The sequence below is a fragment of the Salvelinus alpinus genome, chromosome 10 (assembly GCF_045679555.1).
Source record: "Salvelinus alpinus chromosome 10, SLU_Salpinus.1, whole genome shotgun sequence".
In the NCBI taxonomy this organism is placed as follows: Eukaryota; Metazoa; Chordata; class Actinopteri; order Salmoniformes; family Salmonidae; genus Salvelinus; species Salvelinus alpinus.
In genome coordinates, this window is record NC_092095.1 from 34958805 (window position 1) to 34971152 (window position 12348).

The 12348-nt window shown below is 41.5% G+C and overlaps 2 protein-coding genes and 1 long non-coding RNA gene across 7 annotated transcripts in view; 1 reads left to right on the forward strand and 2 right to left on the reverse strand.

Moving 5' to 3' along the window:
* The window catches only part of LOC139532001 (uncharacterized), a 43690-nt gene extending 41318 nt beyond the window's left edge, over positions 1 to 2372 (reverse strand). For all 4 annotated transcript variants that reach the window (XR_011666470.1, XR_011666467.1, XR_011666469.1 and 1 more), the window contains exons 1-2: positions 2315 to 2372; positions 1390 to 2149 (exon numbers count right to left, since the gene is read on the reverse strand). This is a non-coding gene — a long non-coding RNA (uncharacterized lncRNA). The remainder of the gene's footprint in view (positions 1 to 1389; positions 2150 to 2314) is intronic.
* LOC139531998 (ubiquitin-like modifier-activating enzyme 5) lies at positions 1978 to 7301 on the forward strand. The gene is made up of 12 exons (XM_071329081.1): positions 1978 to 2149; positions 2315 to 2367; positions 2554 to 2643; positions 2775 to 2884; positions 3033 to 3119; positions 4030 to 4114; positions 4216 to 4320; positions 4843 to 4970; positions 5225 to 5360; positions 5518 to 5596; positions 5694 to 5800; positions 5987 to 7301. The coding sequence occupies exons 1-12, from the start codon at positions 1978 to 1980 to the stop codon at positions 6068 to 6070; spliced, it is 1236 nt and encodes a 411-aa protein (XP_071185182.1). The 3' UTR covers positions 6071 to 7301.
* Positions 7268 to 12348, reverse strand: part of nphp3 (nephronophthisis 3) — a 28193-nt gene continuing 23112 nt past the window's right edge. For both annotated transcript variants that reach the window (XM_071329078.1, XM_071329077.1), the window contains 2 exons: positions 10719 to 10834; positions 7268 to 8770 (listed from right to left, as the gene is read on the reverse strand). In XM_071329078.1, the coding sequence (XP_071185179.1) occupies positions 8602 to 8770; positions 10719 to 10834 (285 nt within the window). In that variant the 3' untranslated portion in view covers positions 7268 to 8601. The remainder of the gene's footprint in view (positions 8771 to 10718; positions 10835 to 12348) is intronic.

The window sequence follows — 12348 nt, forward strand, 5'->3', positions numbered from 1 at the left end:
ATCGAGGTAATTTACACATGTAGGTAGGGGTAAAGTGACTAAATAATAAACAGATAACAGATAATAAATAGATAATAAACAGCGAGTAGCAGTAGTGTAAAAACAAGGGGGGGGGGGGGGTCAATGTAAATAGCCATTTGATTAATTGTTCAGCAGTCTTATGGCTTGGAGGTGGAAGCTGTTAAGGAGCCTTTTGGACCTAGACTTGGCGCTCCGGTACCGCTTGCTGTGCGGTAGCAGAAAGAATAGTCTATGACTTGGGTGACTGGAGTCCAATTTTCAGGGCCTTCCTTACCCCTGATCACACGTAAACACAGGTCACTTTCATAGCAGCCACTTTGTACTGCTTGTCACATCTATGTGCTCTCCTCCTCTCACCTCGTCCCTTGACTTGTGGACTTCAATGCACAACACATCAGCTGTATGTGACCAGGCGAAAAAAGAAAAAAAAATCCAAGCCAAACCGCTACACACAGCCTACATCGTTGTCACCATATCAGCTAAAGTAATGTCATTGTCAGCATAGATAATATAACTAATGTGTTAGTAAACCCACTACAATCATGCAGTAACGTTACAGTGTACAGTCAGTAAGCAGTTACACCGTCAGGCCCCGGTGGAAATACATTTGTAATACCAAAAGCTTACCTTGACTTGGAAGAGTTCCAGTGTTGTGTTGGAAAGTCATAGCCAGCTAGCTAACATAGCACACCTCTGTTTGTGAAGGCTGTTTCAGTAGGCTAAACAAGCTCGCTGCATTTGCTAGCTAAGTAAGTGAAACTGAAAGTGAAAAAAAAATACAAAATCTCTCTCTCTAGCTTCTCCTTCATTTAGAAAGAAATGAATTTGTCCAAAACTGTTCAACTATTGTCTTTCTCTCTCTTTGAGTCAATTACTCAACACATTTTATATACTGCAATGCTAGCTAACTGTAGCTTACGCTTTCAGTAGCCGATAATTCTCTGATTCTTTGATTGGGTGGACAACATGTAAATTCATGCTGAAACAGCTCTGATAGGCTGGAGGACATCCTCCAGAAGTTGTCATAATCACTATGTAAGTCTATGGAAGGGGTGTGAAAACCATGAGCCTCCTAGGTTTTGTATTGAAGTCGATGTACCCAGAGAACGGAAGTTAGCTGTCCTTTGCTACACAATGGTGCTCGCTACAGAGTGCTATTGAGGCTACTGTAGACCTTTGCAAAATAGTGTTTTAATCAGTTATTTGGTGACGTGATTATATTTAGTATAGTTTAATCTAAAAAACATAACGTTTTAAATGTTTTACAATTTACTTTTTTAAATTTTTAACTGTCCAACACTGAAATTATCAGACACCAACACTTGGACCGTTACTCACAAAATGCGAAATGCGAAAAATTGAATTTACCTGCATTGTCTGACAGTGAGCTTGTCATTGATGGACACTCCTTATGTCTTTCCAACATTGTCGCTGAAGATTGACAATGTTGAACATGTGCTGTTCACGAACAGGAGTTGTTTGGTCTTCCATAATTCAGTGTGGATGAATCATTTGTAAAAGCAAAGGTACAATTAATACAACATAGATATTTTGTTTCGTTTCAGTCGACATAGGTGAGTATCAATGCATTACAGATTAAACCTTGCGCAAGTCAGATGTTTTACGTTTTCTGTAAACCGTCACCGCAAGAGCGACTGAGCTCATTTCACAGATCTGTAAAAGCACATTATTTGCTGAAGGCCCGCACTGAGCGATGGTAGAATTTACAGATGCCGTAGAGATCGTGTACACTAGGAACTATTTTACTCACCTCAGATTGTTTCCGCCCGGACGTAATTTACAGAAACTCAGGCTGACAGTTGATTCGAGCTGTGTAGACGTGTACTAGTTGTCATCCATCGCTTGTAATCTTTCTTTAATTGTTAAGGCTTTGCAATCTAGGCATTTTACATTTGAACAACGGAGAAGTTAGTGTGCCTTATTCCTTGTAGAAACATGACCTCAGTCGAAGAACTGAAGCTACGAGTGAGAGAGCTGGAGAATGAGTTGATCAAGTGTAAGCAAAAGCGATGTACGGCGATGTGTGCGGAGGAACCTGCTGACAACAACCATCCTCATCACAGACCAAGGATCGACAAAATGAGTGCTGAAGTAGTGGACTCAAACCCTTACAGGTAGCTAGCTATGTTAAACTGTCAAAATCTAACGGCCGCGAATGGAGTCATTTGTGATAATAAATACATAAGACTAGCTACCTGATCTGGTTGACACCCCAGAAAAAGGGCCGGCACGTCCCATATGGTGTAAACTGCTTACCTCACCATTTTCTTACCTTACAGTCGTCTGATGGCTTTGAAGCGAATGGGCATTGTTGAAGATTATGAGGTAATATATTATATTCTATTGTTATCTGATACACACAAATGTTACCCAATTCCAGTATTTCACCAATATTGCCAGGCTTTGAAGAAATCCCTGTTGCATGATTCCTGGATGTCCAGAATTTTAAAACTCGATACAGATCTTATATGACAATAACATGGCATGTGTTTCTATCCTACTGTTAAACAGAAAATCCGGACGTTCACTGTAGCCGTGGTGGGTGTTGGAGGAGTTGGAAGTGTGACTGCAGAAATGCTCACAAGATGTGGCATTGGTAAGGTAATACAAACTTCACATTACTACATCAACATATCATTCCTTTCTACCTGATGCTTCCGATGGACAATGTCCATCAATGCGACATGCATTGTGTCATTCTGCCTTACGCGCCGCGCCTCCTCTTTGTACAGCTCATCCTGTTTGACTATGACAAAGTGGAGCTGGCCAATATGAACAGGCTTTTCTTCCAGCCTCACCAGGCTGGTCTCAGCAAAGTAGAGGCAGCGGAACACACACTCAGGTACAGTTACCTGGTGGGTGGGTGGGGGGGGGGGGGGGGTTGTGTTCTGCTGAACACACCCCATGAGTGATACCCCAGATATTTACATTGTTTTATATGATCTCATGTTGCTATAAGGTGCTGGCATATTAAACAATTATGTTAACAGGACTATCAACCCAGATGTGCAGTTTGAGACCCACAACTATAACATCACCACCATGGACAATTTTGCACATTTCATGGATCGCATAAGGTGAGAAGTGCTGTCCTCTCCTAAGTGCCATACTGCTCGTGTGGTCATTTGTACAGAGTGTTTTCAGTATTGAATTGCTCCACTGTGCTGTTCTATACGGCATGAGTGTTTTCTCTCTGTTTTCTGACTCAAGTTCATTAGATAACATAATTGCATAACAGTATGACATTGGATACTGTAATGTACATGATGAGGACAACTCTGAAATAAACACTTAAAATCACGTAAAATAATCTAGAAAGGGGGTTATATTGGTTAAAGGTTCAGCATCTAGAGGCACCATACAAGTCTAAAGTTTGGACACCTACTCATTTTTACTATTTTCTACATTGTAGAATAACAGTGAAGACATAAAAACTATGAAATAACACATATGGAATCATGTAGTAACCAAAATAGTGTTAAACAAATAAAATATATTTTGATTTGTTCAACATGTTTTTTGGGGGGGGGTTACTACATGATTCCAAATGTGTTATTTCATAGTTTTGATTTCTTCACTATTATTCTACATTGTAGAAAATAGTAAAAATAAAGAAAAACCCTTGAATGAGTAGCTGTGTCCAAACTTTTGACTGGTACTGTATAATAGCATCTTAATTTCAGCCAGTTTGCTACAGCAGGATAATAATCCTGCAGCAACAAGAAATGTGAATTATTATGTCTGTAGAGGTTGATATTTTTCGTAAGGGAAAATCAAGTCTGAAATATCAAAGTGGAAATATATCAACTTCAGAAGCCTTTTTTTGAACCTCAAATGTTGTCCTGCAACAGGGGGATCAAATTAAGATCCTACATCTGTACCACTGGGTAGCCTACATTACAAATAACGTAAAAGAATATCCACACGTTCACTACAAGGTCAGTCTGTATGCTCTCCTGTTCTTAAGTACTCTCTGTGTTGTCTCAGTCATGGGGCACTTCAAGATGGAAAGGCTGTGGACCTGGTCCTGGGCTGTGTGGACAACTTTGAGGCCCGGATGGCCATCAACACAGTCAGTACTAACCTATATCCATCATTCCCTGACTATAAAACACACATTATTGAGTTGGTGAAGATCACATGATGTATGTTGGTCATCTTCTTGCTGCCTAGGCGTGTAACGAGCTGAGTCAGATCTGGATGGAGTCGGGTGTTAGTGAGAACGCCGTGTCCGGACATATCCAGCTCATCATCCCTGGGGAGACGGCCTGCTTCGCAGTACGTCACAACATACACTTGCTTTATAGGCAATAGACAGTGTCAGAAAATGAATTGCGGCAGATGGCGTTACGCTAACCCAATGTTAACTTTTATGCCTTTCCATAACCCGTACCTTAATTCACTGAAGCTATTCCTAACCATAACCCAAACCTTGTTCCAAACCTTAACCCTAACCTTAATTAATTTTCACCCCTATACACCCTTCCACCCGTATGCCTAAACGTATGTTTTTTTTGTTCTGCCAGTTTCCTAAGCAATATTGTTCTCTACTCCATATACATTGATGTCTGTAAACTCACCCAAAACACAAGCTTTGATTGCCATAGTTGACATGAGTTGATGATATGGAGTTGAAAATGATCACCTGGGGGTGTATTCAGTGATTAAACGTTCTGGACGTCTGTCCTACACGCTACATTTCTATCTGAACGTTCTGTGATGTTGCATCCTCTGAACATGGCCCTGTTGGGTGAGTTGCCAATGCCGTGCAATGCACTTACTTCCTTCTCCATGTGACAGTGTGCTCCTCCCCTGGTGGTGGCGGCCAACATTGATGAGAAGACCCTGAAGAGGGACGGGGTGTGCGCTGCCAGCCTACCCACCACCATGGGCGTGGTGGCAGGGATCCTGGTCCAAAACGTCCTCAAGTAAGATATGAGTGACATTCGTTTGTAAATGAGCCCTGGGTCATATTCATTAGGCACCAAACGGAATACAACGTATTGAAACCGGGAGGGACTACCTGAACTTGTCAAAATAAGAAACACTTGGTTTTTCTGGTGTGAAGCGTTTTGCTACGATGCGCCCTAATGAATATGACTCTGATCATAGCCCACAATTCACAAATGTCCATAACAGGGTTTCTTATGAAGGTATTCTAACTGTGGGTTGTGGTCCTCAGGTACCTGTTGAAGTTTGGCACAGTCAGTCACTACCTGGGCTACAACGCTATGCAGGACTTCTTCCCCACTATGGCCATGAAGGCCAACCCCACGTGCGATGACCGCTACTGCAGGAAACAGCAGGACGACTATAAGGTGACTGACCAAGGAGGCCCTTTCTTTCTATCTTTCTCTTCTCACTTTCTCCTCTCTTCTCTCTCTCATATATCATGACCTGGGCTGTGTGAGGGGATGTACATGACCTGGTACAGTTGTAATTCAGTTGTGTGTGTTTGTGCTTTGTGGCCCAAAGAAAAAAGAGGCAGAGCGGCCGAAAAAGGTTGTAGAGCAGGCGGTGGAGGAGGTGGTGGTTCACGAGGAGAACGACTGGGGTGAGTTAGCTAGAGTGTTGATATTGCCTAAATGTGTTGTCCATAGTAAGTGATCCTGTCTAGCTACCATTACTGACCTATGGTTTTGCTCTGTTAGGTATTGAGCTTGTGTCGGAGCAGACAGACGAGGAACTCCAGGCCGCCTCCGGCCCAGTCCCTGACCTCCCAGAGGGCATCACTGTGGCCTACACCATCCCTGACAAGGTCAGTACCAGGCAAACCTTACAAGAATACTATATTATCGTAGCGATTTTGTTAACGAACGGCGACAATGCAACGCTCCTTGTTGGTCTCGAACCCGGGGTCTTCAAGCCACACCTGCTAAACACTGCTCCAATAAGGCATCTCAAGTAAGGTTAGACTAATAATGCCATTTGTCTTCTTTTCCAGGAGACAGGGACATCAGAAGAGGAGACGGTGGAGGAAACGGAACAGAGTCTAGAGGAGCTGATGGCTCGGATGAGGAAGCTGTAACTAGGACCGGACAATCCGTCGTTATTATCGTCACGCATCGCTTATCTCAGCAACATCACAGTGAACCTACACAGCAAATTGGCCAGTGTTGCCTAGTGTTGATATTTTTTTGTGTAACATTTCTAGTATTGAAGGAGTTAAGGCTTTACAGTAACCAGTGTGTTAATTTAACACTGGAAAGTGTGGACCCGTATAGACACTGGAACAGTTACATTTAAGACTGTGTGTTGATTTAACACTGGAGGATTTTGCTGTGTACCACCTTTTTAATAACTAAGCAGACACCACGCAAAGCTCCATTGCAGGAGGTATGCTGTATCTTACCGTCTCTCCATGTTCTAAAATGGAGCCAAGTTTTTCTCTTACCCTCTAACCCTACTACAGTATCAATACTCCTTAATGCAAGTACTTTTGCTCTTTTGACAAAGCGAATGCAATGCATGGTTAATGACCTTAAGTGCTGCTGTTGAGAATGATCTTCATATTCCCCAAGGGTAGGAATTTACTAGTGCACGCCCGTTCAGAATGGAAGCATATAGCTGTCGAAATTTCCATTTGAATTTCAGCATCGGAGAGCACAAACTGGTAGTTGAAATAACCTATCCTGACCCTAAATCGTATGTAATTCTCGTTTTGTTGTAATGGACCTGGTACATACAGATGTTATCGGTCTGATGAATTATGCTTGTGTGTCAACTGTTGACTGAGAGGAAAGATTGTTGTAACACTCGGCAATTGAATATTGCCGAAGTTTCAGCATTACAGCGTGATTTAAATTGAAAGGCGATATTGCCACGTTAGTGGAGACGGCGATCACAGTAAATGTCGGCTCAATCGGAAATGACCTTAACGTTTCTCACACAATCTAATGCTACAGCTTGAACGACGCCCTAAGCCTCTGATCAACTACTACTACTGTATAGAATGCTTATTAAAGAATTAAACTGGATTGTTAATGCATTTCCCACCTTCTAAAACATTTTGAATGAGGCCCAACATTTCTTCGCATGACCTATCTGCGCCCTGTCTAGCTCTGGTCCATACCGTGACGAAAAACGAGTGGGCTCTGCATTCATTCATTGTGGTGGTGCGATGGACCACTGCTGCTCCATGTCATGCTCTCAGCTCTTTAAACTGATATACCTATAACCCGAAACGGTCTCTGCTGAAACTGTATTGACTGACTCTGTGCACACCTTGTTTCAATAAAGTATTTATTAGCCGGAATACATTTGATTAGTTTATGGTATTTCATTTACAGATTCTTACACAATGACATGAGTACACAGTAAGACAATGCACTTAGAGTATATGTTTGGCACATGACAGGGTTTCGGTACCTTACATCAACTTTGGCTTCATGTACATTCACACCGACAATGAAGGCTCAACTTATTCATTAGTGCACAAAGTAGCAAAATGTTTTTCATTGGGCAAGTTCAGGGTAGTTCCTCACCGCTTCGGTCCGTTTTCTTCCATTTGATGTCTAGTGAATACACCTCAGTGAAATTGTGTGGTGAGAGATCTAACACGTCAGAACCTCTGCAATAGGGCAGAATTCTGAAAAACTGATGGCATGGGTTTGAAACCCATTATCTTACTTGCATAAATACTTTACGTGAGGTAAATACATTTAAAACTGCTCAGTGATATACAATTATTGATTTGCACCATGGCATGAGATCAAGGTTCCATCTAGAAACAGGCATATGTCATAGTTTACACGAATAAAATATCTATTACTGCATGAAGACTTGGCACTGATTGCATAACCGGCACAGCATTCTGTAACAATACAGCTCCAAAATGTGTTTTTATATGAGCATGCATACAATAGTTATGAACGTGTACAGCTGTAGGAATTTCCATTTTGGTCATTTAGCAGACACCCTTATCCAGAGCGACTGACTTTGATTAATCATTATCCAATTATCAAATTCAAAATGTAATTTCAACAGTTATACACTTCCATAGGTACTAACAGTGAGCTATTGAAATTTGGAAACATTCGTAAATATAGAATAAAAAAACCTTCTTAACCTGAGTTTCAGGCCCTGACAAGGGCGGTGTTGACATCATTTCCCATTCTTTCATAATAATACATGATTACATTAATATCTTTAAAAAAACAAACACAATACAGCCATTTAACAGACATTAAATAAAGCATACTTCATATTTTCATGAAGGAAGTTAGCTACAGTACACTTAACAGGCGACATTACAACACCGTTCCGTCTCAAAGCAGCATAAAGAACCATTGAGAGTTCCATGGACGTTCTTCTCAGGAATGCAGATTGTGGACCCTGGCTCTATTGGAATTCTCTTTCCGTGATTCCCCGGACCCTATCTCACCATCTTCTCAAAGAACATTGTTGGAGAAGATCCAAGGTCCCTACCCTTGGACCTTCTCCACCCATGCATTTCTATAAGGAGATGAGGAAAGGTCACACGTGGAATCGAGGGAAGACAAATTGGGAAAGAGCCCCAGTGTTCTAGGTCCCCCAGGGGTGAGGAGATAGATGGAGGGATCACCTAGGGGCATGTGGGAGAGGGGCGGGCCCTCGTAGGCTAAACGTGTCCCCACTGGACGAGTGCCGAGACGGGGCCTTCCCACACACCAGAGACGGCTCCGCCTCTTTGATCTCCATGGCTCGCTTGTAGAGTTCTGCAGCTTTCTCAAAGTCCCCCTCCTCATAGCTGGGGGAGATAGAGAGAGAGGAGGGAAGACAGAATGATGGACAGAAGAGAGAGAGAAATATAACGTTACAGGGTTCATAAAGAGATATGGGGATGAAAATAAAACTAGTATAGCACTGTATATGTGTATTCACAATAAGATGGTGAGTGTGTGTATGTTTCACTATTTTTCAATGTCATGACAATTCCCTTATAAAATCATATCAAATTACAAAATCAACCAAAGAAAAGTTGGTAGAATGTAGGAAATTAGAATGTTTGGTTGATAAGAGCAACAGTGTTGATTTGAAACCCATTCTATTTCTTTGCCATGGTGACCATTTCATTTGTATATGATGACGTCACAAGAGCAACTTTAGTAGAATTTCAAATGTTAGAATGTTTGGTTGAATAGCACCAATGTTGATTTGGAACTCAGCTTTGGTGGCGACAACCCCAAGACTCGATGTGCGACTTGCTTCAGCTATCTAATATTAAAAACTCAGCAAAAAAAGAAACGACCTCTCACTGTCAACTGCGTTTATTTTCAGCAAACTTAACATGTGTAAATATTTGAATGAACATAAGATTCAACAACTGAGACATAAACTGAACAAGTTTCACAGACATATGACTAACAGAAATGGAATAATGTGTCCCTGAACAAAGGGGGGGTCAAAATCAAAAGGAACAGTCAGTGTCTGGTGTGGCCACCAGCTGCGTTAAGTACTGCAGTGCAGACACGTGGTCTGCCACTGCGAGGACGATCAGCTGTCCGTCCTGTCTCCTTGTAGCGCTGTCTTAGGCGTCTCACAGTACGGACATTGCAATTTATTGCCCTGGCCACATCTGCAGTCCTCATGCCTCCTTGCAGCATGCCTAAGGCATGTTCACACAGATGAGCAGGGACCCTGGGCATCTTTCTTTTGGTGTTTTTCAGAGTCAGTAGAAAGGCCTCTTTAGTGTCCTAAGTATTCATAACTGTGACCTTAATTGCCTACCGTCTGTAAGCTGTTAGTGTCTTAACGACTGTTCCACAGGTGCATGTTCATTAAGTGTTTATGGTTCATTGAACAAGCATGGGAAACAGTGTTTAAATCCTTTACAATTAAGATATGTGAAGTTATTTGGATTTTTACAAATTATCTTTGAAAGACAGGGTCCTGAAAAAGGGACGTTTCTTTTTTTGCTGAGTTTACTTTTTATGAGCTTCCACACCCAGCAATATAACCAGTCCCAACCATTGATTGCACAGGGTCATCAGTATCTTCCTGCAAGACCTTCAAATCCCATCATCAAATGGTAAAAATCACATACTGTATTCTTACCAGAATTTGTTTCATTACAATAGTTTTTTTCTCTCCCATGTTTAAAATACATTTAGGTACATATATAATTGGTTTTGTATGTGACTTTAGGTCAGGTCATCCCGAGTTTCTCAGAGATCTTGCATTGTGAGTGGTATTAGAAATCCCACTCCCTAAACATTGCCAGCGTCCGCTACCACAACCAGCACCTGACTGAGCAGGAGAAACGCTGTCTGTTCCACAAGCACATGGAGATGAGGCGCAAGGTGGAGTTCTACAGGAAAGTGAGGAGGGAGTTTTACAAGTCTTTTCTGATGAAGAGATGGAGAAACTGGAAGCCATTCCGGCGGTGTTGGGGTTGGCTGTAGAGATGGGCTTCCTGTAAATCACTGATTTATTTTGCAGAAGTAGAAGTGAGATAAGATGAAATAGAAAATATAGGATTGGTAGGTATAATAAGTTTGGATACTATCTATTTTATATCAATACAAATACGAGTTAAAATTGTGATGTCTTTTTTGAGTGTGTTTGTGTGATGCTGGGTGCGTTCCAGAGACCTCTAAAGCACATAAAAGAATAGAGAAGGTGTTTATGTGTCTGGGACGGCTCCATATGTGTGTGTGTGTGTGTGTACACAGTATGCTTGTGTGGTGTGTACTCACCTGAGTACAGCTAGGTTCTTCAGCGTCTCTCCGACACGTGGGTGTGAGCGTCCCAGACTGTCCTCATACACTCTGAGAGCCTGTTCATACAGGGGCAGCGCTTCACTGTGCTTCTTCTGCCAAACACAATAACACACTCAGACACATCACAGATATCACATAAGTACTTCAGCAAATGTCCAGACAGAGTCTGCAAGGAGAGACAGTCAGTCTTGAATGCTAATTAAGATGGAAAATCTATTCAAATCAAACCATATGCCGCTATATGCTTTCCAGCAGTTCCCATCTTTCCTTACAAAGCAAACTGGCCAGTGTTAGCTAGTGTTGATTCAGGTGTTAAATTAACACTCATTGGTGTAAAAGAACCCCAGTCTTGGTGTTAATAACCAGCGTTGAAACAAAACCACGCACATCATTATATTTCCCAGCATGCTGTATTGCAGATAGATTTTTAGAATGTTTGTTTCAATATCTATGTTTCTGCATGTACATTGATTAATTCATCTTATGCTACTCAAATATATATAATATGCATTTTTTTAAACAAACCTGATGTAGTCTGTAAACCATGAGTTTCAGGCCACTGTATTAGGGTATTATCTTAAATAATCAAATTTTTATGATAACATATTCAATTAGGATCTCACTTGGTGAAGGCCACAGGACTGAAAATTAATGAATGCAACAACCATGGGGTTTTCTCGTTTGGGCAAAACACTGCCCTCCGTACTCTCTCCTCCATGACCCGGAAAACAATAAGTGGTTGAGTGGACGAGGAGTGTGTCAATTCGTTAGTAGGCAATTGGAAGAGTGCTTCCCCTCCTCGATAGCCACCTTTCATCGAGGATACTCATGTGTGTCCTACCGCGGAAGACTTTGAAATCTGCCACACCCCCTTCGAGTCAGCTTTAGTTTTGTCAAAGGAGAAAAACATGCACACGTTTAAAGACAATATGCTACTTATTGTTTAATCTATAAAATGTATTACACAACTAACTTAATTTGATCATTTTACACATTTATTTTAGGATCCACCCCTGTAAACATCATTTGCCTAATGACGCGTGATTGGAAAAGGGCAGTCTCATTTCAAGCAAGCGCATTTCCATCCACATTCACTCTCCTCGCCGACTCTCCTCGATTAACTTTGATCTTTTTCAAATTAGGCACGAGACGACGCAGGAGGTGAGAAAATCTAATTGATAAAAGGCCCATGTATCTGTCACTAACAAATACAGTCATGAGTGGTAACTCTACAGTCGTGGCCAAAAGTTTTGAGAATGAAACAAATATTAATTTCCACAAAGTTCGCTGATTCAGTCTTAAAATATTTTTGTCAGATGTTACTATGGAATACTGAAGTATAATTACAAGCATTTCATAAGTGTCAAAGGCTTTTATTGACAATTACATGAAGTTGATGCAAAGAGTCAATATTTGCAGTGTTGACTCTTCTTTTTCAAGACCTCTGCAATCCGCCCTGGCATGCTGTCAATTAACTTCTGGGCCACATCCTGACTGATGGCAGCCCATTCTTGCATAATCAATGCTTGGAGTTTGTCAGAATTTGTGGGTTTTTGTTTGTCCACCCGCCTCTGAGGATTGACCACAAGTTCTCAATGGGATTAAG

Excerpts from the sequence above, each read along its gene's own strand:
- LOC139531998 (XM_071329081.1), top strand. The coding sequence starts at position 1,978 with ATGACCTCAGTCGAAGAACTGAAGCTACGAGTGAGAGAGCTGGAGAAT. Across the intron at positions 2,644-2,774 it reads CAAGATGTGGCATTGGTAAG|CTCATCCTGTTTGACTATGA; the intron begins GTAATACAAACT and ends CTCTTTGTACAG. Across the intron at positions 5,801-5,986 it reads CCTACACCATCCCTGACAAG|GAGACAGGGACATCAGAAGA; the intron begins GTCAGTACCAGG and ends CTTCTTTTCCAG.